General features: G+C 44.4%; 1 protein-coding gene across 1 annotated transcript in view; it reads right to left on the bottom strand.

Moving 5' to 3' along the window:
• The window catches only part of KCNIP1 (potassium voltage-gated channel interacting protein 1), a 656,186-nt gene that overhangs the window by 315,574 nt on the left and 314,339 nt on the right, over window positions 1-26,273 (bottom strand). Inside the window, exon 4 of the mRNA XM_040404788.1 lies at window positions 23,437-23,506. Within this exon, the coding sequence (XP_040260722.1) occupies window positions 23,437-23,506 (70 nt within the window). The remainder of the gene's footprint in view (window positions 1-23,436; window positions 23,507-26,273) is intronic.

Here is a 26,273-nt window from a genome sequence, read left to right as displayed (position 1 = left end):
CTCACTGACGTCACTTGCCTGCGCCGCCTGCTTCATTCATAAAGTAGGTCGGCGCAGGCACGTGACATCAGGGAGTTACGCTGCCGCCCGCCCGGCCTGCCTGCCTGCATTCTACAGAAGCTGTTAGGATGTAAGGTACTATTAGGAGTGAGGGGGCATGTTTAATAACTATTATTTGAATAAGACATCTTATATTAGTATACCGGAGCGGCGGGGCTATACTACACTGACTGCACCGCCCCGCCGCTATTGCCGGCCCTCAGATCCTCCTCCCAGTCCCTCCCCGAGTCCCCGCTCGCTCGTACATCTCAGCTTGCGATGTAAAACTGCAAGCATTCGCCCCATAAGACGCAGGGGCATTTTCCCCCCATTTTGGGGGGAGAAAAAGTGCGTCTTATGGGGCGAAAAATACGGTACCTCTTACATCCAGTGATGACCTTTCTGATGTAGATGTTCTCTTTCCTCATCTTCTCCATATGGATATCAGACTGCCTTTATTAAACTCTTCCGGCTGCTTTTTGTCTTTTCTCTGCAGACTTCACAACAGAAATATCTTAAGATTACCAACTTTTCTATTATAATTTCCTTTCTGGTGCCTCAACATTATCATCCTGCTAGTAACCCCAATACTAAGCCTGCTGTTCTAACCAATACCTCCAAATACTATACTGCAGAAACAACAGTACCATACAGATAGTCCCCCCCATACTAATAGCACTTTCAGGATGCTCTCAATAATAATAGTGCAGTACCCCCATTAGAAACCCCATTAGTAATGTCCTCCATATTGTGCTCAATAATAATGCACCCACAGCTCCCCTAAAATATTGATAAAGCCCTCATAGGGCCCAAGTAAAGAAAATTACCCCTATAGTGTTCCCAGCAGTAACAGTGCCCCTCTATAAGGCCCCCTATAGAGCTCCCAGTAGTAATAAGGCCACTCTAAAAGGCACCCCTATAGAGCCCACAGTAGTAATAAAGCTTCCTATAGTGTCTCCAGTAGTTATAATGACCCCTGTAGTAGCTCCAGTATTTATAAAGCCCCCTTCAGTGCTCCCTGTATTATAATGCCCTATCTGTATTGATAGCATACATAATGCCCCCCTCTGTATTGGTAGTATATATATAATCCCCTCCCCACCTCCCCAGATTATTAGAATATTTGCCCCCTCTGTTGTATTAGAATAAATAATGCCCCTCTCCCATTATTAGAATATATAAAAGTCCTCTCTGTATTACCATAATATATAAGGGACCCCTCTGTATTAGTATATACAATGGCCCCCTCTGTATTATTAAAATATATAATGCACCCCTCTGTATTATTAGAATATATAATGACCCTCACTCTGTATTATTAGAATATAGAATGGCACCCCTTGTGTTATTGGCAGATATAATTCCCCCTTTAATAAGAGTAGATATTCACACTCTAAAATACGAGTCCACAAACCTTCCTGTGATTATGGCGGGTAAAAGAATTAAAATACAAAAAACCACTTGGAGTAAATTAAACATTACATGTGCCTTTACTGTGTTTAACGTGCGTTTTTCTCACCACTCCCAATGTTCGTTAAAAATTCTTATCCTGATAAGCATGTATGTTAACTTCTGATTAGGATAAATCACACTTAGTTGTCCTTCCTTTCCACGTCTTGCCGACAGCTGAGATATACCATTTGACGCTGAGATGGAAATCCATTCTGGCACTTTGTTCTACTTTTATTTCTTACTTACATAACAGACTAAAACAGTCCTTCCTCTAAAACATATAGCAAGGTGCCCATTCAATCGCTTTTCCCTCACAGCTTCTTTAAGGGCTCTGGGTGCAATTTCGTATACACATTTCCTGTAGAAGATGAAATTACTGAGGATGACACATGATGCTTTCCAGAAGACTCAAGAAGTGTGTTTTTATGCCACTCGGATCTACCCGTATTTTTCGCCCCATAAGACGCACTTTTCTCCCCCCAAAATGGGGGGAAAATGCCCCTGCGTCTTATGGGGCGAATGCTTGCAGTTTTACATCGCAAGCTGCGATGTACGAGCGAGCGGGGACTCGGGGAGGGACTGGGAGGAGGAGCTGTGAGCCGGCAATAGCGGCGGGGCGGTGCAGTCAGTGTAGTATAGCCCCGCCGCTCCGGTATACTACCCACAGATCCCCCCTGTAACAGTGCCATCCACAGATCTCCCCTGTAACAGTGCCATCCACAGATCCCCCCTGTAACAGTGCCATCCACAGATCCCCCCTGTAACAGTGCCATCCACAGATCCCCCCTGTAACAGTGCCATCCACAGATCCCCCCTGTAACAGTGCCATCCACAGATCCCCCCTGTAACAGTGCCATCCACAGACCCCCCCTGTAACAGTGCAAGCCACAGATCCCCCCGTAACAGTGTCCGTCATCCACAGATCCCCCCATAATAGTGTCCGTCATCCACAGATCCCCCCCATAACAGTGTCAGTCATCCACAGATCCCCATAACAGTGTCCGTCATCCACAGATCCCCTCATAACAGTGTCCGTCATCCACAGATCCCCCCATAACAGTGTCCGTCATCCACAGATCTTCAGTAATAGTGCTATCCACAGACCACCATTAGTTCCAAACCCACCAAACACACAGCACACCTTTTGGTTAAAAATATTTTTTTTCTTATTTACCTCCCCAAAAACCTAGGTGCGTCTTATGGGCCGGTGCGTCTTATAGGGCGAAAAATACGGTATATATAATCTTTTTTTATTATTTTTGATTGGTACAGAGCGACATAGCGCTTCGGAGTGAATATACTTCTTTTTGAAGTCTAAAAAAACACATAATATTGGTGAAAGGTGACGTGTAGCGATGGATGGTAAAAGAGAAAATATAACAAATATATAAGGAAATGTATAGATAAAAAAACGAAAATATGATAAGTAATAATAAGGGATAAAAATTATTCAATACGTAAAAAGATGGTTGAAGACGTAAAAATTAACATGATTAGATATAGTACGTGAGCGGACGTACAGTAAACAATACTAGAGACGCACATGTTTACTGTACGTCCGCTCACGTACTATATCTAATCATGTTAATTTTTACGTCTTCAACCATCTTTTCTACGTATTGAATAATTTTTATCCCTTATTATTACTTATCATATTTTGTTTTTTTATATATACATTTCCTTATATATTTATTATATTTTCTCTTTTACCATCCATCGCTACACGTCACCTTTCACCAATATTATGTGTTTTTTTAGACTTGAAAAAGGAGCATATTCCCTCTGAAACACGTTGTCGCTCTGTACCAAATCGCTAGTAAGACCACACATGGAGTACTGTGTACAGTTCTGGGCTCCTGTAAACAAAGCAGACATAGCAGAGCTGGAGAGGGTACAGAGGAGGGCAACTAAATGTAATAACTGAAATGGGGCAAATTCAGTACCCTGAAAGATTTTTAAAATTAGGGTTATTCACTTTAGAAAAAAGACGACTGAGGGGAGATCTAATTAATATGTATAAATATATCAGGGGACAGTACAGAGATCTCTCCCATCATCTATTTATCCCCAGGACTGTGACTGTGATGAGGGTACATCCTCTGCGTCTGGAGGAAAGAAGGTTTGTACACAAACATAGAATAGGATTCTTTACGGTAAGAGCAGTGAGACTATGGAACTCTCTGCCTGAGGAGGTGGTGATGGTGAGTACAATAAAGGAATTCAAGAGGGGCCTGGATGTATTTCTGGAGTGTAATAATATCACAGGCTATAGCTACTAGAGATGGGTCGTTGATCCAGGGAGTTATTCTGATTGCCTGATTGGAGTCGGGAAGGAATTATTTATTCCCCTAAACCATACCTCACAGTTTTTTTTTTTTTGCCTTCCTCTGGATCAACTTGCAGGATGACAGGCCGAACTGGATGAACAAATGTCTTTTTTCGGCCTTATGTACTATGTTACTACATCCATTGTGGTTGTGTATTTGCGCCAAAAGGTATCATATTTGCGCACTATCCTAGTACACATCCCCCAACTGCATGGATCAAAAGTAGGCACTATCCCTCCAAATGAGGGACACTTGGGAGGTCTGTTGTTTATTACACTCTGCAGATTAATGAGGGAGGAGCTTGTGGACTGTCAGTGATGTCATGCAGCAAGAGACAACCCCCTAGCAGGATTTATGTGTGGGTGTAGTGACATGGCCACAGGAGATGTAGTGGGCGTAGCTCCGGCAGACTGAACAGTGAACCAAGATACCCTGATGCCCAGATAGGGGGAAGGAAAACACAGACAAGAAAAACAGGTATTTATTTTTTGGTCTGATGCTGATCTACACTCACCTAAAGAATTATTAGGAACACCTGTTCTATTTCTCATTAATGCAATTATCTAGTCAACCAATCACATGGCAGTTGCTTCAATGCATTCAGGGGGGTGGTCCTGGTCAAGACAATCTCCTGAACTCCAAACTGAATGTCAGAATGGGAAAGAAAGGTGATTTAAGCAATTTTGAGCGTGGCATGGTTGTTGGTGCCAGACGGGCTGGTCTGAGTATTTCACAATCTGCTCAGTTACTGGGATTTTCACGCACAACCATTTCTAGGGTTTACAAAGAATGGTGTGAAAAGGGAAAAACATCCAGTATGCGGCAGTCCTGTGGGCAAAAATGCCTTGTGGATGCTAGAGGTCAGAGGAGAATGGGCTGACTGATTCAAGCTGATAGAAGAGCAACGTTGACTGAAATAACCACTCGTTACAACCGAGGTATGCAGCAAAGCATTTGTGAAGCCACAACATGCACAACCTTGAGGTGGATGGGCTACAACAGCAGAAGACCCCACCGGGTACCACTCATCTCCACTACAAATAGGAAAAAGAGGCTACAATTTGCACGAGCTCACCAAAATTGGACTGTTGAAGACTGGAAAAATGTTGCCTGGTCTGATGAGTCTCGATTTCTGTTGAGACATTCAAATGGTAGAGTCCGAATTTGGCGTAAACAGAATGAGAACATGTATCCATCCTCTGATGGCTACTTCCAGCAGGATGATGCACCATGTCACAAAGCTTGAATCATTTCAAATTGGTTTCTTGAACATGACAAGGAGTTCACTGTACTAAAATGGCCCCCACAGTCACCAGATCTCAACCCAATAGAGCATCTTTGGGATGTGGTGGAACGGGAGCTTCGTGCCCTGGATGTGCATCCCTCAAATCTCCATCAACTGCAAGAGGCTATCCTATCAATATGGGCCAACATTTCTAAAGAATGCTATCAGCACCTTGTTGAATCAATGCCACGTAGAATTAAGGCAGTTCTGAAGGCAAAAGGGGGTCCAACACCATATTAGTATAGTGTTCCTAATAATTCTTTAGGTGAGTGTATTTTGGGGTCTAGCATGAAATCTAAATTAGGGGTCTTACCTAAGGTCTGCATTACTGTATTAGGTTGTTCTCAGGTCTGTCATGTCCCCAGACTGATGTTATTCATGGTACATTGCTGTTTAAGCTATTCAGTTTACCTTTTTACAAGTCTGTCCCAGCTACCTCCCTGTGTCTATCCTCCCTATCTATTACTTCTTCCCTTATTCCTGACTCTAGTGCACTGTTATCTACCTCTTGGTGTGACTAAACATCTTCTGCTAAACCCTGACAAAAGATCATCTTTTCAACTGCTGTACTGTTGTATATTCATAAGAATCTCAGTCTGGAATGAATTCTGAGTTCTTCTACATACTTCAGCAGCCCAGTTGACACTGTCTGATAGTTAACAGGGAATACAGTGCATAGTCTGGCTCTCACAGATATCATACTTATATACTCTCTCAATCTTCCTTAGCCCTTAGTTCACCGCCTCATATAATCATATATTAAGCTACTAGTGACATTGTTTTTCATCTTCTCGCTATGATTTCTTTTCTGCACTGTTAATCAAAGGCAAATAATTCTATTTCAGCATTTAGACCCATAGGTGCCAAAGAATTTATGTTGAAAATCCACTTTGTTTCTGTTCTTGACATACTTTTATATAATCATCTCCCCGCTTATCCATTTTCACTATTTCCAACCCACAGAATGTTGAACCTCCAAACTTCCGTTCATGTTTCACTTTATAATGCCATGATAATGGATGCCCCTCAAATTTTCTTTGAATATTATACACATGCTCTCCCATTCTTTTCTTTAACTATCTTTTTGTACGGCCAATATAGACTTTATCACAGGGGCATGTAGTTGCATATATTACCCCCCGACTATGACATGTGATGTGCTCCCTAATCTCATATTTATATGATCCATCCTTATTCTCTATTTGGGCTTGTTTATTATTATTATTTAGTGACTTCTTACATACCATAAATCTTTTACATGGGTAGAAGCCTTTTAATGAGTTTTTATTTGTAATATGTACGTCCCTTTTACTATTTATAGCCACGCATTCCCTTGTTGATGCCACCATATTACCTGCATTTTTTGCTTTTCGGTATACAAATCTTGGAATGTCCGGGATAAATTCTCCAATTACCTTATCTTCTTTTAAGATACCCCAATATCTAGTAATAACCTTCTTAAAGTGTTTAGTTTGGCCATTATACGGTGTATAATTATTATTTCTCTTATTTTTTCTGTTAATCATCGTTATCTTACAGCAGGATCTATCCATTTAATTGCCCTAGTTTTATTTTTTGCTCTATTAGTTTCTCTTTGTTATACCCTTCGGATTAAAAACAATTCTGCACATATTCCACTTGTTTTTTTTATATTCCTCCACCTCGGTACAGTTCCTCTTAATACGTAAAAATTGACTTCTTCGTATGTTCTCAAGCCATCGTGGAAGGTGACAGCTTTCTTTAGAAATAAAACTATTCACATCAGTTGGTTTATTAAATGTTTTAGTACATATTTTATCCCCTTCAAAATAAATAGTTAAATCTAGGAAATTAATCTCTTTGGCGCTATAACTAGGTGTAAATTCTAGATAATTTTTTTATATATATTTAAAAAAAACTCCAATAATGTTTCTGATTAATGGTGCAGAAAATAATTGTATAAGGATGGCGCGGCACTCTTATCTTCTATGTCTTTGGTGCTTGTTGTTATGGCTTCCCAACCTAACTTTAGTAACAGATATAAAAAACAGCACTCCAATGCTATGCAGAATTCAATCTTTATTCGTAAGTAGAGATGGCCTTGCGGTTCGCCCCGGCGGTCGTTTCGCCGCGAACTTTGCTCGTTCGCCGAACATGCGAACATATGGAGATATTCGCGCCCGCCATATTCTTTTACATTGTGAAGAACTTTGACCCATGACACTTCCATCAGGTGGTACAGGACAGTCAATTTAGACATTTCAGCACATGGACATACCCCCTACCTTATAAATAGACCTGATCTGGCTGCCATTTTACATTCTGTCTTTTGTCAGTGTAGGGGGAGGTTGCTGTGTGGAGCAGGGACAGACTGTTAGTGCCACAAATCGCTAGCTAATTGGTCCACAAAAGTCCTTTAAGGACTGTAATAAGTGTGCTATTGGTGTGCAGTATATAGGGGTATAATACACTTATAATATACTTTCTAATATAGAAAGCTGTCACGAGGGTGTCAAGAGCCACGCCTGACTCCGTTATACCCGGGGTCAGGAAGTCGCAGCAGGTGGCTGCGCGCTCTATGTCTAAAGACAGTGCTGTTCATTAATGGTAGCTTTCTGGGTTTGCCTTGCAACCCTTTTTGGCTCACTCAGGGATCCGTAGCTCCTTCTCCTCAGCTGTTTCATGTCCAGCACTCCCAACCTCCTTATATTTCCCTCTCCCACTGCTCTGGTTGCCAGATATAGAGCTTCCTGCCTGGACTTCTATACTGACCCACTGGAGCTGTGTAGCTGTGTTCCCTGGTTGTTGTTCCAGAACGTTACCCTCCGGATCCCTGTTGGGCCTTGGTGGTCTGCTGTTGCCGCCCACCTGGGATTATATGTTTGTCTGTATTGTCTGTCCTCCCCTTGGTGTTTTCCTCTTAGTGTCAGTGGTGCGGACTAGTGATTCCACCGCCCCGTTCACTACATAGGGCTCATCTGAGGGAAAGCCAGGGTTTAGGCACGTGATCGGCGTACGGGTGAGGAACCCGTCTAGGGACGTCAGGGCAGTCAGGTGCCAGCCGCAAGGTGAGTCAGGGGTCACCATCTTTCCCTCTCCTTTGGACAGGGCCTTCCCATTTCCCTCCCTTTGCGTGACGCCGATCATTACAAAAGCATATTATAGTGGATTTGTATTGTGCAGCATTGTGACTGGTGAGCGGTTCTGCAGCGATACTACAACTACAAAGAGTGACAAACGCAATTAGAAAAAAGTATTATAACTGGTGTGATAGACCAGTGGCCCCCCAAAACGACAGATTGAAGCGGGGTGTTATATACCAATATACTTTCATAATAGTGTATTTGGGTACTGCAGAATTTGTTTTTCTGTTTTGCTGCGTTCCCTCTGCTACACACAGTGACAAACGTTACTGGAAAAAAAGTATTATAACTGGTGTGATATACCAGTTGTCCCCCAAAATGACAGATTGAAGAGGGGTGCTATGTGTAAAGGCCGATTCATTGGCCTGTATTTGTGGGAGGGGCACTGCTGCCTTTATGTTCGGCCGCTGTCCCTCCCACTTTGTACGTTGTTGGGCGTTTTGGAGCGGTACCTGGGTTCCTACTGTTTGGAGAGTGGTGTATGCAGGGAGCGGTGTATGCGGAGAAGCGGTGTCTCATTGTCAGCGGTGTCCCTTTACGGTGAGTAGCTGCCATGTCCTGCAGCCCAGCGCTTCTGAGTCCGGCCGGCGGTGGGTCGGCCCCCTAGGTGAGGGGGGGCACCCCCGCACCGGAGCGGTCTGCCAGGGAGCAACGCTAGCTCTCCACGCGGCATGACACGTTAGGGTGCAGGGGGCAGCGTGTCTCCGCTCAGCAGTCTGTTTAATGTCTGGCACGGGCCGCCGTGCTGTTAGATAGGCAGGGATACAGGGTGCGGGGGGGGGCTTGTCGAGGGGTTTTGAAAAGTCACAGGGTTGTCTCCGGTCGGTCCTGTTATCAGTACTGGCAGGTTGTGAGCCAGTGTGTGTGTGGAGCCCTGTACCGGGTCGGTTGGAGCCCTGTACCGGGTCGGTTAGTGGTAATCTTGAGGGTGCCAGTCTTTTCCAGGGGTAGAAGGAGGAGAAAAAATATATATAAATAATTGGGGAAAAAAGGGAAAAATAACTGTGTCCAGGGAGGGTAGTGGATTAATATGGAGGAGTGTAGGGTAGGGAGTTAGGGCCGGGGGGGGGGGGGGGGGGGGTGGTCTTAGAGGAAGTGCTGTGTGGTCTCTGGCTGCAGTTAATTTCTCATTCATGGGGTTCGTTAGCGCCTTATCACCTGAGGCTGTCGCAGGTTGTTTTTCTTTTTTCCTTCTCCCAGGCAGTAGGCGGGGTTAGTGGGTACGGCTCGCAGGCCATAATTTGGCTGCAGTTAATTTCTCATTCATGGGGTTCGTTAGCGCCTTATCAACTGAGGCTCTCCCAGTTAGGGAGGCAGGACATAGTCGCAGGTTGTCTTTCTTTTTTCCTTCTCCCAGGCAGTAGGCGGGGTTAGTGGGTACAGCTCGCAGGCCATAATTTGACTGCAGTTAATTTCTCATTCATGGGGTTCGTTAGCGCCTTATCAACTGAGGCTCTCCCAGTTAGGGAGGCAGGACATAGTCGCAGGTTGTTTTTCTTTTTTCCTTCTCCCAGGCAGTAGGCAGGGTTAGTGGGTATGGCTCGCAGGCCATAATTTGTGCGGTTGAGGTCACAGGTCATGTTCTTGTTATGAGGGAAACTTTTTGGAGAGGGAGAAAAAAAATAAGAAATGATAAAAAAAAAGAAAAAAAAAAAAAAAAAGGGAAAGGTGATATAAAGAGTAAACAATATAAGTTAACATAGTCTCCTTCAATTCTACTCGCTAGTCTCGTTTGCTCACCCTCTTCTTACTGTTGTTCGTGGTTTCCTCCCGGCGTGGTGTGTAATCCAGTGTTGACGGCATAATTGTTTGCTTCTAGGTTCAAGCGTTTCTCTCAAGTTATGTCCAGGATCTTGGCTTACCTGCCAGGTAGTAGGGGTACACGTCGGGGGGGGGGGGGGGGGGGAGGTTGCAAGTGGTGTTCATGTCTCATTTGCTGTCCGTTGTTTCGTGTTATATTGTCTCTACAGCTGAAATGTCGCGAGCTTCAGATATAGTTGAGGCTTCCGTGGATGAGGATGTTGTGGGAATGTCTGAAGGGGGCAGTATTCCGTCCCTGCGTGCATGGACTATCCCTATGCTTACTACGGAACTAACGAAGAGGGGGTATTCCTCTCCTGGCTTCCGCCAGGAAGGCTGAGTTGTACCGGCTGTTGAAAGACTCAGTGGCTCCATGTCAAGATGACATCTCCATGGCCACGGTGCAAACGTCACTCACCCAGTTACACGTCATGTTGAATAGCTTAATGTCGTCCGTTACTAGTATACAAGCAAGGTTGGAGACGGTAGAGTCTCGTGCATCGGTCGTTCCTGTCTCTTCTCCGGACCTACCCGTTGCCTCTACATCCGCAACAGGTGTCGTTCAACGCAGGCCGTTCCCAATGTCTTTCCTGCACATTTTGTTCCGGCTAACATCAAAAAGGATATATTAGAGGGTAGGGATGTTAACCTTGCTTCTTTGCTGTGTGCCACCAGGGACATGTCCGACAGTAAGGTCATTGCCTGCGGTGAGGTCTCTGTGGTGCTGAGAGGCCGTGACCACAGGCTCAATCGCAAGTTGACGATACCCGAATTTGTCATGGCGTTCAGTCTGTTCAGAGATGTGATATGTTCTGTTAGGCCTGATAGGAGGGAAGAACTTGATTTGTACCTTTTCCGAGTCACAGAGTTAGGGTATAAGTAAGGCGGGTGTTCGTTTTATGATTATCATTGTTCCTTTTCCGCCAAGGCAGCGGCGGCTTTAGCGCAGTTTCAGTTCGTCACAGATTGGTCCAATTTAGACACTGAGTTATTTTGTAGGCATTTTGCTGGTTTGAAAGCTCCTTCCTGTTAGTTATTTCAGTTGATTTTTCACTCAGCTGAGTGGTGCCACAAGTCAGCCACCAGTGCGCCGTCTAACCCTTCTGGTTCGTCGGCCGGACCACTAGACGTTTTCAGGTCTTCCAGCTCAGTTGACAAGTTGGGTCGGCCTATTGTTCAGTTGGGTAGGGCCCAGATTTGTAACAATTACAACTACTCTTCATGTAATTTCAGTCAATGCCGCTTGCTACATATTTGTTCTAATTGCTTCAGGGCCCACCCCAAAGTCGCTTGTACATTAAAGTCGATGAAAGCCTACATGGGTGTCGTGGATACTGGTTGCTTACGGGGGTTCTTGGTGGGTCATCCTAATCCAGGTTTCGTGGAGTTTTTGATTTCAGGATTTTCTAAAGGTTTTCATACCGGGTTGGTCACCATTCCAGAGTTTACGCACGAATGTAAGAATCTTCAGTCAGCTGGCAAGAATCCTAGCGCCATAGACAAGTTGATAAATGCAGAGTTAGATAAGGTTTTTTTGATCAGTCCTTTTAAGGTGCCCCCTTTCCAGTGGTGGAGAGTTAGTCCCATAGGGGTGGTCAATGGTAAGTTTAGTAAGAAGGAGAGACTGATCATAGACCTGTCAGCCCCGCATGGTTCCCATGTTCCTAGCCTCAACTCCCTTATTCCATCAGAGGAAGTGAGTATGAGGTATTCTTCCATTGACCAGGCTATCACCATTATTATTTGGTTAGGACCCGGAGCAGCATTGTCCAAGGCCGATATCTCTGATGCCTTTAAGTTACTCCCTATTACTCCAGCTCACTGGCAGTGGCACGGCATTAAGTGGAGGGACCAATACTACTTTTCCACTTACTTTTGGTTCTAAGAGCAGCCCGTGGCTGTTCGATCAGTTGGCTCAGGCCCTCCATTGGGTATTAGAGAATAAAATCCACTGTGAGCACGTCATCCATTACTTGGATGATTTCCTGCTGATAGAGAAGCCAGGGCAGCCCCCCCCCCCCCCCCCCCGGGTCTTGGGAAACTTTAGATTTTTTTCTCAGATGGGTGTTCCTGTATCCCCCAAGAAAGTTGAGGGCCCATCCACAGTCATTACTTTCCTAGGCATAGTGTTAGATTCGGAAAACATGTTAGCCAGATTGCCGTCGGACAAGTTAGTTAGGATCAGGGAAGTCGTTCACAGGTTCTCAGTTACCACCGTGGTCACTAAGGCTCATTTACAGTCATTACTGGGCATGTTACATTTTGCTATGAGGATCATCCCGCAAGGCAGGTCATTCATTTCCCGCTTGTTGGCCCTTCTCGCTACTGCTCCAAATGAGGACAGCCCGGTACGCCTGGATAGTCAGGCCTTATCTGACCTACACATGTGGGACCACTTCCTCAGCCAGTGGAATGGGGTGTCCTTGTTTATTCCTGAGTTTTCTAACCTGTCTCCAGTAATCTTCTCGGACGCGGCTGCTGGCACAGGTTTTGCTGCTATTTTTCGCACCCACTGGGTCGCAGGTGAGTGGCCAGTTGAGGTTAGACAGATCCCGGGTTTCCTGCAAATCTCAGCACTCTTTGAGTTGTACCCCATAGTGGCGGCCGCCTTTATCTGGGGCAGCTGCTGGACAAATCTCACTGTGTTATTTGTAACAGACAACGCCGCAGTGGTAGATATTATAACCAGTGGTTTGTCTAAGTCATCACATGTCATGTGTCTCATGAGGCGTCTTGTTCAACTCTCGTTGCAACATAATTTCTGTATTACTAGTACAAACCTGATTCCAAAAAAGTTGGGACACTATACAAATCGTGAATAAAAACTGAATGCAATGATGTGGAGGTGCCAACGTCTAATATTTTATTCAGAATAGAACATAAATCACGGAACAAAAGTTTAAACTGAGAAAATGTACCATTTTAAGGGGAAAATATGTTGAATCAGAATTTCATGGTGTCAAAAAATCCCCAAAAAGTTGGGACAAGGCCATTTTCACCACTGTGTGGCATCTCCCCTTCTTCTTACAACACTCAACAGATGTCTGGGGACCGAGGAGACCAGTTTCTCAAGTTTAGAAATAGGAATGCTCTCCCATTCTTGTCTAATACAGGCCTCTAACTGTTCAATCGTCTTGGGCCTTCTTTGTTGCACCTTCCTCTTTATGATGCACCAAATGTTCTCTATAGGTGAAAGATCTGGACTGCAGACTGGCCATTTCAGTACCCGGATCCTTCTCCTACGCAGCCATGATGTTGAGATTGATGCAGAATGTGGTCTGGCATTATCTTGTTGAAAAATGCAGGGTCTTCCCTGAAAGAGATGACGTCTGGATCGGAGCATATGTTGTTCTAGAACCTGAATAGATTTTTCTGCATTGATGGTGCCTTTCCAGACATGCAAGCTGCCCATGCCACACGCACTCATGCAACCCCATACCATCAGAGATGCAGGTTTCTGAACTGAGCGTTGATAACAACTTGGGTTGTCCTTGTCCTCTTTGGTCCGGTTGACATGGCGTCCCAGATTTCCAAAAAGAACTTCGAATCATGACTTGTCTGACCACAGAACAGTCTTCCATTTTGTCACACTCCATTTTAAATGATCCCTGGCCCAGTGAAAACGCCTGAGCTTGTGGATCTTGCTTAGAAATGGCTTCTTCTTTGCACTGTAGAGTTTCAGCTGGCAACGGTGGATGGCACGGTGGATTGTGTTCACTGACAATGGTTTCTGGAAGTATTCCTGAGCCCATTCTGTGATTTCCTTTACAGTAGCATTCCTGTTTGTGGTGCAGTGTTGTTTAAGGGCCCGGAGATCACGGGCATCCAGTATGGTTTTACGGCCTTGACCCTTACGCACAGAGATTGTTCCAGATTCTCTGAATCTTCGGATGATGTTATGCACAGTTGATGATGATAGATGCAAAGTCTTTGCAATTTTTCGCTGGGTAACACCTTTCTGATATTGCTCCACTATCTTTCTGCGCAACATTGTGGGAATTGGTGATCCTCTACCCATCTTGGCTTCTGAGAGACACTGCCACTCTGAGAAGCTCTTTTTATACCCAATCATGTTGCCAATTGACCTAATTAGTGTTAATTGGTCTTCCAGCTCTTTGTTATGCTCAAATTTACTTTTTCCAGCCTCTTATTGCTACTTGTCCCAACTTTTTTGGGATTTGTTGACACCGTGAAAATTGGAATCAACGTATTTTTCCTTTAAAATGATACATTTACTCGGATTAAACGTTTGATCTGTCATCTACGTTCTATTACAAATAAAATATTGACATTTGCCATCTCCACATCATTGAATTCAGTTTTTATTCACAATTTGTTTAGTGCCCCAACTTTTTTGGAATCCGGTTTGTACGTATGTACCAGGTTCTCAAAATGTGGCAGCTGACGCCTTGTCGAGGGTTAATTTTTCTCTTTTTTCGCAGGTCATGCCAGAGGCGGATGTTAAGGGCGCTGCTGTCCCTCCCCACTAGTTGCTAATATTGGTTTGACTAGTCACCTGGCCACAGCCCATACCTTATTAGCCGAGTCACTTTCTCCGAACATGGCTAGGGCTTACCGCAGTGGGTGGGCCGTATATTGCAAATTCCTGGAGAAATGCCCTCAAGGAGAGTCCAGCTTCATCGAGTACATCCTTTCTTTTATAGGTTACTGCCAAGTTATCACACAACACAGTGAAATAATACCTGTCAGGGGTGCAGCATTTCCTTTCCGTTAGTCATCCAGAACGGGGTTCGTTGTTTTCTGTTCACGCAGTCAAAGCAACGCTGAGGGGGTTAAGCAAATGTGGCCCAGGAGGCCAGGTACGCAAACAAGCCGTTACTGGGAGGCTATTCCGTAACCTGTCTGACGTTCTGGATAAGAATCCTTTCGGGGTTTTGCCCAGCTTGGTGCTTAAAGCGGCTATTTATTTAGCCTTTTACGGTTTCTTGAGGCCTGGTGAGTTTATTGTCCCCCCAATAGCAGTAAGTTTGTCACAGTTAGCCAACTAGTTCCGCATCTTGAGGGTTTCACGTTACTACTGAGGACGTCCAAGACCTCTCAGACAGGTCCTCCGATCCCAGTGTCCTACTTCCCCACGTCTCGCCGATGGTGCCCTGTCAGAGTTCTTCAGCAGTTGAAGTCCGCGGCCTCCAAAAATCAGGTGCCAGCGCACGTTATCCAGAAGTTGGGTCGCTGGCGCTCCTCCTGCTTTAGTCGCTACATTCCTCATCCCAAAACTGAGATGTCATTGGCTTACCAAAGTTTGGTCTTGTGATTATGTCGTAAAAAATTACTCTTGCTACTCTGTATGCCTTTTGCCCTCTTTCTGGTGTCCCTGCTACGTCGCGGTTGCGGCACAACTCTAACCGCTTAGGCGCAAGGTAGTTTCAGGTGGGATAGGGTGCATTCTCTCGGTAGCCACGACCACAAATAACAATATACTTTCAAATTAGTGTATTTGGGTACTGCAGAAATTTAGCCTCTTTTGCTGCGTTACCTCTGCTACACACAGTGACAAACGTTACTGGAAAAAAAGTATTATAACTGGTGTGATAGACCAGTGGCCCCCCAAAACGACAGATTGAAGCGGGGTGTTATATACCTTCTTCCACATACACTGCGCTTCTCTAGAGACTTTTGTCACAGGGTCATTTAAAAAATGACAGGCAGAGGAAGAGGCAGGCCTTTCCGCAGGGGTGGTAGGGGTAGGGCAGGAGCACCTGGCCGGAGCCAAAGTGGGAAGTTGCAGAAGGTGCGTTCGATTACGTCAAAGGACGCACCAGACTTGGTTGAGTGGCTCACTCAGCCTTCCGCTTCTGCACCCTCCTCATCCTCTCTATCTGCACCCTCTTCACTCTCTGCTGTGTGCACCCACAAAGACACCACCACCAACACCACCATATACCCTCCGCTTGAGTCACAGGAATTATTTTCCGATCCATCACAAGACATTTCCGATGCGCAGCCATTCTTGGCATCGGATCAGGAACAGGAGGTAGCAACGACCGCCACTCAGCAGTCTGACACAGTACCCAGATCAGCCCAAGGAGGTTAGTCCCCGCTGTTGCTGCCTACTCCAAGATCTCTAATGTTAGTGGTGGGAAAGATGACGTCGATGATGACGTGTCTATGGACGTCAAGTGGGTGCCCACAAGAGAGGAAGAGGAGGGGAGTTCAGAGGGAGAGATGGACCAGCAGATAAGGAGGAGAAGCAGGCAGAACTTACATTGCACAGGAGAGACAAACCAGACTGCTAATGTATCAGGAGCGAGCTATCAACCATGTACAGTCACATCTGGCGCTCCCAGGACGCCGGCACATGGCTCCGCAGTGTGGGCTTTTTTAACGTGTCCGCTGCTGACAACAGTGTTGCCATATGCAGCCTTTGCAGTCAACGTTTAAGTCGCGGTAAGCCCAACACTCACCTAGAGATGGCGGAAATATTACCACCATCACAGAGGGCTGTTAGAATGCAGCACTTCCAGGCCTTGCTTCGAGAAATGCTGCATTCTGCTTTTGCGTGCGCTGGCAGAGGAATTTCCACTCACAGAGAAACAGTTGCGGGTACCAATCCAACTGCGCCTGCAAGAAGAGGGCGGTTTGAAGATGTGTTGGTCACTTCTGATATGAGATCATTCTTTCAGCCGACTTATCGACAGCTGTCCTCCGGATCCAGCATCAGGGAACGCCTAGACCGACAGGTGTCCAACTACATCAGGTTAATGGCCGATGTGGACGCTCTGAAAAGTGATGAACCCCTGGACTACTGGGTGGGCAGGCTTGACCTCTGGCCAGAGCTTGCACAATTTGCAATGGAACTGTTAACTTGCCCCTTGTCCAGTGTCCTGTCCGAAAGTACGTTCAGCGCAGCAGGGGGGATTGTGACCGATAAGCGCACTCGCCTAGCTCACAACAGTGTTGACTACCTCACATTTCTAAAAATGAATGAGGCATGGATCTCGGAAGACCAGTAGACCATGTTTGATTCAAATTCCTCATGACAGCCCAAAAATATCCACCACCACCCATAACAATTCATGGTCCCTGTCTTAGGTAAATACAGCGGCATAAAAGTCCTTTTATGTCCGTTGAATGCCTAATTTTGGGGGCCTGTAGTGGCCGACAATTACTTTGTTATCCTGTGAATGCCTAATGTACCTCCAGCCACAGAATACAAAGTTCTTTGCTGTCAGGTGAAATCCTGTTGGCTAATTTTTTGAGGCCTGTACTGGCCGACACTTACTTATTTATCCTGTGAATGCCTAATTTTTCTGACTGGAATTGAAAATCAATGGGTCTGTAAACGTTCCGCTAAATTGTGGAACGGATGCTGACTCATTTTACAGATGTGTGAATGGACCCTATATGTATTTGACATGTATTTACCGGCTGCTGTCAGTTCTGGCTGATTTAGGCCGAGCTATTACACTACAACAGAGCAATATTACAAAAAACAAAACACACGTTATAACTGTATAAACGATTTATATAACTTATTAGAAAAATAAAATAAAAAATTATGCCAACTTTTCCAATAGCAGGAGCATCTCCTGCACCCCCTTCATGGCCTGGCGTTGCCTCTCCTCCATGGCCTTCATGCGCTCCTGAATGGCCCGCATTTCGTGGCGGTGCTTCTTCTGCATTTTGGCCAATTTGGCCTTCAATGTCTTCAGTACTGTTTGAAAAAATATATATATGAACATTATTTACAATTCTTATTAAACCTTTAAACCTTTATTTTGTGGTGCATCTAACTTTATGATCGCTTGCTATTACACCTTTTTGTGCTAAAAGTTGTCCAAAAAAATGCCCTTTTGGAGAGTTTTAAATTTTTGTTTTGAAAGGTGTCCATCTGAGGGGTTAGTTTGTATGATATTTTTATACAGCTGGTTGTTACAGATGCGGCAAGACCTAATATGTTTCCTTATTTTTTTGTTATTTCTGTTTTACACAATAAAAGCATTGTTGAACCAAAAACAATTCATGTTTTACTGTCTCCATAGTTTGAGAGCCATATTATTGTTTTTATTTGGCGATTGTCTAATGTTAGGGTCTCATTTTTGGCAGAATGAATTGACCGATTGTTACTATTTTGGGGGGCATATGCCTTTCTTGATAGCTTGGTTTTGCACTTTTCGTTATGTTAGATGACTAAATTAGTATTTTATTTTTTTGTTTCTTTATTTTATTTTTTTACAGTGTTCACCTGAGGGGTTAGATCATAGGATATTTTTATAGAGACGGTCGATATGTACACGGCGGTACAAAATATGTCTGTTTGTCTATTTTTTAACATTTAAAAAAAAAAAATTATTAAAGTCTTTATACATATTGACGATTTAAATCTCAATACGTTAGTGATATTTATGATGATTATATAGTTTATTAGTTAGTGATATTTCAGTACAGTATAATTTAATTTTGTTTGTTAGTTAGTAATAGTTCTATAGAGTTTAATATTATTTATTAGTTAAGTTAATGGTTTTAATGTAGATTAAAGAGTTATTGTCCAGTGTTCTTTTTTGTATTACTATAGTGTATGTTGTCCCCTCATTGTTGGCCCTTTTAAAGCTTATGTACATGTTATGGATACATAATCCTATTGCTATGTGCACATATTTACCCTCCTGGCGGGGGCTGGTGATCATCTCCTCTTCCTCCGAGTCCTGAGATGGGGCGGTGCTGGATGGTCCAGCACTTTCCACCTCCACCTCCTTCACTTCTCCCACATCTGGTGGGGTGGCTCAATAGGCTGGGAGGGTCCGGCCTCCTCCTCTTCTTCCTCCTCAACCTCCACGGTCTCCGCCGATCGCCTTCTCCGAATGGAGGGAATAGGAACTTCTGTGATCACAGAATGTTCAGATTTTAGAGATCTTAACATTAGATATAAAGAAATTCCAATATGGAGGGATCTATATATAATTGCAGTGGCTGCCAGCTTTATGACACATAACTCAATAAAAAATGAACAGCATGCAAAAAGACATCCCTTCCACAGTGTCTTAATAAAACAATAGGGCGAGAGGAGACCCATGTGATGGATTTATCTCCTGAGTGTATCATAAGATGATCTACTTCTCTACACCAGAGTCGGCTACTTCTTAATCCCATCACTAACATAATAGAACAAAGGGACAAATAAACTAACACATTCATTGGGAGTCTCAGAGCAGAGTTAACCCTTATTATGTTTATGGATTCACACCATGCAACTTTAATGGGGAATAGGAAAGATGTGGCCTATAAACTCAACCACAAATATTATAGTTCCCTCTAACCCAAATAGGTCAGAGTGGGGGTCTCCATAGTCCTGGGTCCATAACCTGTAGGAAGGAGGATAGCCCTCAGGCTTCCACTGCAGACACAGTGATGGTTCAGTCCGTCACTTGTCTGGCACAAAGCCAACACATCACATCACCCAAAGAACACCATCCCCACAATGAAACATGGTGGTGGCAGCATCATGCTGTGCGGATGTTTTTCATTAGCCGGGACTGGGAAACTTGTCAGAGTTGAGGGAAAGATGGATGGTGGTAAATACAGGGATATTCTTGAGCAAAACCTGTCCCACTCTGTGCGTTTTTTGAGGCTAGGACGAGGTTCTCCTTCCAGCTGGACAATTGCCCCAAACACACTGCTAAAGCAACACTTGAGTGGTTTAAGGGGAAACATGTAAATGTGTTGGAATGGCCTAGTCATAGCCCAGATATCAATCCAATAGAAAATCTGTGGTCAGACTTGAAGATTGCTGTTCACAAGCGCAAACCATCCGATTGGAAGGAGCTGAATCAGTTTTGCAAGGCGGAATTGGCAAAAATCTCAGTGGTAAGATGTGGCAACTGCTCATAGAGACTTATCCAAAGCGACTTGGAGCTGTGATTGCCGCAAACGGAGGCTCTACAAAGTATTGACTTTAGGGGTTTGAATAGTTATGCACATTGACCTTTTCTATTATTGTGTTCTATTTGTTGTATGCTTTACAATTAACCAATTTAAAAAAAGGTCTAAGTTGTGGGCATGTTCCTCAAACAATCCATGTTAATTCCAGGGGATGAGGCAACAAAAAAAAGAACGAAGTCAAGGGGGGGTGAATACTTTTGCTTAGCACTGTATACATTACAGAGTGTTGGCAAAACATACAAAAGTTATTTACGCATTTACCTGGGCATTTTTCGTCCCAGATTCTTTTTATAAACCGGGGATGTCTTCGCTTCATGTCTGAACATTTTTTAATGATGGCCAGACGTTGGTGTTTTACACCCGTTTGGCGCCAGATCTCAAAGGCCAACTCCCGTACAATCCGCTGCTTCTCGGGGTGGGACCGGGTGCGGTCATATCCCCGCCCCAACATCCGCTGCAAGATAAAAATGGAAGCATATAATCCCAATTTTTAACAATAATAGTATTGAAAATAATTTACTCAAGTAAACTGCAAAAAGTATTTAATGCTTTCAAATGGAAATATTAGATTTAGGTCGCCTGCACACGGGCGTGTTTTTTCACAACTACGGACCGTACAAACCCATCCTGCCGTCCTGCAGAGTGGACGAGCGCACGGCGTCATTGGTTGCTATGACGACGTGCGCTTCCGGCCACCATCGCTGTACTGTGATACACTTGTATGATCTATACAAGTGTATTACTGTACAGCGGTGGCGGCAAGAAGCGCACGGCGTCATAGCGAGTTAGCAACCAATGACGCCGTGCGTTCGTCCACTCTGCAGGACATTAGCCTGGGTTTTTACGGTCCGTAGTTGTGAAAAAACACGCCCGTGTGCATGTGGCCTTACTGTTACGGTTAGAAGATGGGATTGTATTACGACTGTATGTGGGTGGGGTCTGAGCTATCAGATATTGTCCAGCTAAGCAGAGATGTACCTGTCTAGTAAAGTGACGGTACGGTATGGGGTGTACAACTGGTTCGCCTTCCCGGGATGCACCCTGGGTAACTCTAAATTAACCAGCAAATACTGGCTGTCTGACAAAGAAAGCTTCTTCTGAGTCCTGACCAACAGGATACAAACTATAATCTATAGACTCTGTGTGTGTGTGCGGTATATAGTGTGTGTCTGTGCGGTATATAGTGTGTGTGTGCGGTAAATAGTGTGTGTGCGGAATATAGTGTGCGGCATGACAATGGATGTGCAATGTGCATGTGAAATATATTTCTATGCTTTCCATACATATATACTACTAACATAGTGGGTGTGATGTCACACGAATACTTAGTGCAAAAACCAATAATATTTAGTGAGACCTTATAAAATGTGAAGTTTTGTGCACTTAAGAAAAATTAGAATCGCAGAAGGTCGCACTGGCGATTTTTTTATAACATTCTTTATGCATATAAAGAGATTGTTCAGACATGCAGGTGAAATGTAATCAAATACACTACTTTAATGTAAGATTACTTACAGTCACCAGGAGTTCTTCCTCTTCGTCGCTGAACTTCGTCCAACCATCGCATCCATTTAATTGCTAGTCAGTGCAAACCAGTTGCTGTAGGCCATGCCTTTGTAGCGCATGTGCTCTTGCGATTAATACTTTGTCGAAATTTCGCAGATAAAAACATAATGCATGTAGATCGCAGATTCGCTTAATAATTCTGGTATGTCAGTGTCCATGTTGTGGGACTATGTGTGCACATCTAGTAAGTATTTTGTGGCTGCAAATATGACCTGGAGGTTTTTCATGTTTGCCTTCCATTAAAATGAATGGGACCCGCCGCGGTTCGCAAACATTTGATCGCCCAGCAGATGTTCGTCTATCACTATTCGTAAGGCAACTTCACATTCAAGTGACGTTTCGGTCAAAAATGAGAAGTAATTAAGAGGGAGATGGTGCATATAGAGAAACGAACTTGAGAATGGTGTATACACACCTGTGTGAATGCAGAACTGGTGCAGAAAAGAAATCATAGCAAGAAGATGAAAAACAATGTCACTAGTAGCTCAATATATGATTATTTGAAGGGGAGAACTAAGGGTTAAGATAGGGAGATTGATTCCAGAATGATTCCCTGACGAAGGACAGCGTACTGAGCGAAACGCGTTGGAGGTTTGGCACTCGCAACCATTAGTTAGCTCTAACAGTGACGTCAATAGTTGCTCCACGAGAGCGTCAGCTTTTTAACTTACAGGAACGGAGCGACGCCACCGGCCGGGGGCGCTCCATAACATAGATACCAGACCCGATATACCCTGGATTTAAGGCTGCATTAAAGGAGAAAGTACAGACCACGGAAATAGAATCAGTAACAAGGTAATCTTGGTTTTATATTGGTACTTCTCTATAGTTGTTTCTAGCATAGGAACCAGCAATAGTATAGGGAAAGGTAGTGCGCAGTATCTCTAATAATGGTTTACTATTATAATATATGCTGTTACTCAATAGAATCAACACTTTTTTATTTATTCAGGATAAAGCCAGCTCTGATAAAAGATGAAGCGGATAGCGATAGCCAGAAAGGCTAGTTTGTATTTCAAGTATCTCTTGAAAGATCAACAATTAACATATAAAATCTGTGTTTTGCATTTCTCAATATATACTTCAAAATGTCATGTTGTTTTGTATATTTAAAGGCAAAAACAGTGCGGATTTATCATAAGGGTAATATTTGAAGTCAGTTTTGCCTGTGTCAGCATTGGTGTACTTTGCAACAAATATATCAAATGTTTTTATGACCCTCTCTGCCAGAGACTGGTTTTAAAAAAGTCTCAAACTACAGTTTGCGACTTCTTGAACAGCACTGTGCCTAAATTTAGGTGGACGTGGCAAGGGCAGGATGGGCATGGTGGGGTTGGGGCCATAGGCCCCGACACATTCACTATAACTTACGCCAGTGTTCTGGCATGACTAATGATTGAAATCTACTCCAGATACTTCAGTCTAGGAGCACAGACTGCCAGAGGATGCACTTAATTTATGATCAGGCCTGTGTATCGTCATAAATTAAGCGCATTTTCCAGAAGTGTGGGGAATATCTAAGACCGGGGTAATACGTAGGTCTTTGATAAAAGACCCGATTTGTCTAGAAATGCAACTCCAGTTTTTTTTACTTCACTCCCCTACTGTAGTGAGGTTGTGATTTCTTTAGAAAACTATACATCTGAAGTGAAGCTAATTTCCATAATTTACCATGCCCACTTTACCACCCACTTTTCAAAACTGGTGTAAAAATAAGAAAAGGTGCAACATTTGTGATAAATTCCCCCTTTGTGCATAGAAAGTACATTAGTTCTATGCACATTTAGCTTAGTGGATAATGTCTCTTTTGTCATACGAGTTAAAAATAGTTGTGTAAAACTAGAACTTTTTTATTACATTTTTCCCATTTTTTTTACACTAGGGAAGGCAATGCCAATATAAGAAAACTACCATTAATGAATCTTATGCAACATAAAATACTCACCTCCATGTGGAAAGAATTGTGAGTAGATTTGCTTAAATGTATCTTCATTAACAACCCCACTAGGACATTCCTATGTAAAACAAAACACACACAAAGTGTATACATATATAATCGCTAAAAATACTTAGTTAATATGAAACTGAATCTTGAAACAAGAATAGCAGACATTTTCAGAACATATACAAATGTGAACTGATCATGTAGCACCATTTTCTTGAAGAAAAGTCCCATAGGACACTTTTTGCATTCTCTCAGGGTTTAGTGTGTATACCACTAGTATTCTGCTGGCAATAAACATGAATGTGGTATTTTTGTGACACTTTCATAAACTTCTGTTAAAAACAATATTTATTATTGCTACATATTATGCGCTGAAAAACAAAGTATCTACATAGGATTTACATAAACATGTTTTATTTGCAGATTTCTGTGGTTTATAGTCAGAATCCATGGTGAATTTGCATAACACAAAACCCGATCCTATGAACATGTCCTAATGCAGCCTGCTCTGCTGTGTTCAACTTTCTCCCCTCCGTTGTTAGTGGTTGATGGAGAGTTTTAAAAACATAATTACCGCAGCTGTCCCATGGTATGTGGTTCCCAGCCACCACTACTTTTCCAGGTGGGCCATCCCTGCCCTGCAAGAACAAGTGATGGAAAAAATCAGGTGTGCACTGCACAACCCCATCAGTGGCAAGGTCCATATAACCACCAACACGTGGAACATTAAGTACGGGCAGAGACATATCTTCCTAACTGCCCTCTGGATAAATGTAGTGGCGGCTGGGTCTGAGGTGGACAGCGGTTTGGCGCATGTCCTACCGCCACTGAGAATTGCTGGACATTTCTCGGGGCCTCCTGTTGCCTCCTCCTACTCCACTTCCTCCTCTACCACCTCCTCATCACGTCAGAGCAACACATGCACCACCAACTTCAGCACAGCCAGGGGGAAACGACAGCAGGCGGTTCTGAAACTCATATGTGTGGGGGAAAGACTCCACACCACGCAGGAGCTGTGGGCAGGCATGGAAGAACAGACCGATGAGTGGTTGGTACCATTGAGCCTCAAGTCCGGCCTGGTGGTGTGCGACAATGGGCGAAATCTCGTAGCAGCTCTGGGCATAGCCAGTTTGACGCACATTCCTTACCCGGCACATGTGCTGAACTTGGTGGTGCAGAGGTTCCTGAAAAATTACCCCGATATGTCAGAGCTGCTGCCGAAAGTGAGGGCTGCCTATAAGTGTTCTAACCCACGCTGCTGCTCGCCTGTCTGTGCTGCAGCGTAACCTCGGCCTTCCCGCTCACCGCCTCATATGCGATGTACCCACAAGGTGGAACTCCACCTTGCACATTCTGGAGAGACTGTGCAAGAAGCAGCAGGCGATAGTGGAGTTTCAGCTGCAGCACGCACGGGTGAGTCGCTCTGCGGAACAGCACCATTTCACCACCAACAAGTGGGCCTCCATGCGGGATGTGTGTGTCACGTTGAGCTGTTTCGAGTGCTCCACCAAAATGGCCTGAACCGTCCCACTTCTATGTCTCATTGAAAAAACACTTCAGGCACTGATGGATAAGGATGTGGCACAGGAGAAAGAAGAGGGGGAACAGGGATCATTCCCACAGTTATCAAGTCAGTTGTCCATAGGTGGTTCAGAGGGTGGGTTCCTGCACCAACAGTGGCCAGGTACCCAACTGTCCAGCCAGGGCACAGTTTTGGAGGATGATGATGATGAGGAGCTCACGAACATCACTGGAGAGGGGCTGGGGGAATACAGAGGACACAGACAATACACCTCCCACCGAGGTCAGCTTGTCGTTGCCTTTGGGCAGTTTGGCACACATGAGTGACCTAATTCTTACCAGTGCTGATTACTGGGTGGCCACCCTGCTGGATTCCTGCTACAAGGACAACCTTTACTTGCGTCACTGGAGCGTGATCGGAAGATGCACGACTAAAAGAGAGCACTGTTAAAGGCGCTACTTATGGAGTTCCCACCTGACAACTGGGGCTCACTGGAAGCACGAGGTGGAAATGGAAGAGGAAGTGACCAATGCAGCAGGGGCACCTCAGAAGGGAGGGTTAGCATGGCCGAAATGTGGAAAAGCTTTGTCTGCATGCCACAATATCCAGCACCATAATCTGATATGGACCATCTTAGCAGGAGGCAGGGTTTCAGCAACATGGTGGAACAGTACATGCCTGCACGTACTGCCTGATGAGTCTGCCCCATTTAACTTCTGGGTCTCCAAATTGGGCACATACGGTAGCCTGAGCTTGCCCTTTACGTCTTGGAGGTGCTGGCCTGCCCTGCAGCAATTGTATTGTTTGAACGTGTGTTTAGCACGGCGGGGGGAGTAAATAATCACAGACAGACACATCCGCCTGTCCACAGCCAATGTGGACAAGCTCACGTTCATTAAATGAACCAGGAATGGATCCCACAGGGCTTGTCTGAACCTTGGCCAGAGTGGAGAGGTATACTGGTGGCACCCAGCCATTGTTATACGCCAGCACAGTTTGTGCATTCTTTTTGTAATTTCCCATTGTTTTGGGGCCTTCACAAACCAAATAACGAAACAAAAAAAGTTGGTGACCTCCTCCACCTCTTCTGCCTGCACCCCCACGTCTGCCTCCTCCACTCGGACCTCTGCCTCCTGGCTCAAGATTATTATGTCTTAGAGGGGCATTGCTAGGTTAAGACTTTCTGGGCCTGGGCCCGAATGTACTGCCTGCCACCTAGATACAACTGTATTGCCGTCCTCAGGATGGCAATACAATTGAATCTAATGCATTGGAAGAGCTGAAGGACCTGTGATGACATCACAGGTCCATGTGA

This window comes from Bufo bufo, chromosome 1 (genome assembly GCF_905171765.1).
Source record: "Bufo bufo chromosome 1, aBufBuf1.1, whole genome shotgun sequence".
Taxonomy (NCBI): domain Eukaryota; kingdom Metazoa; phylum Chordata; class Amphibia; order Anura; family Bufonidae; genus Bufo; species Bufo bufo.
This window is presented reverse-complemented; position numbering and strand designations above follow the sequence as displayed.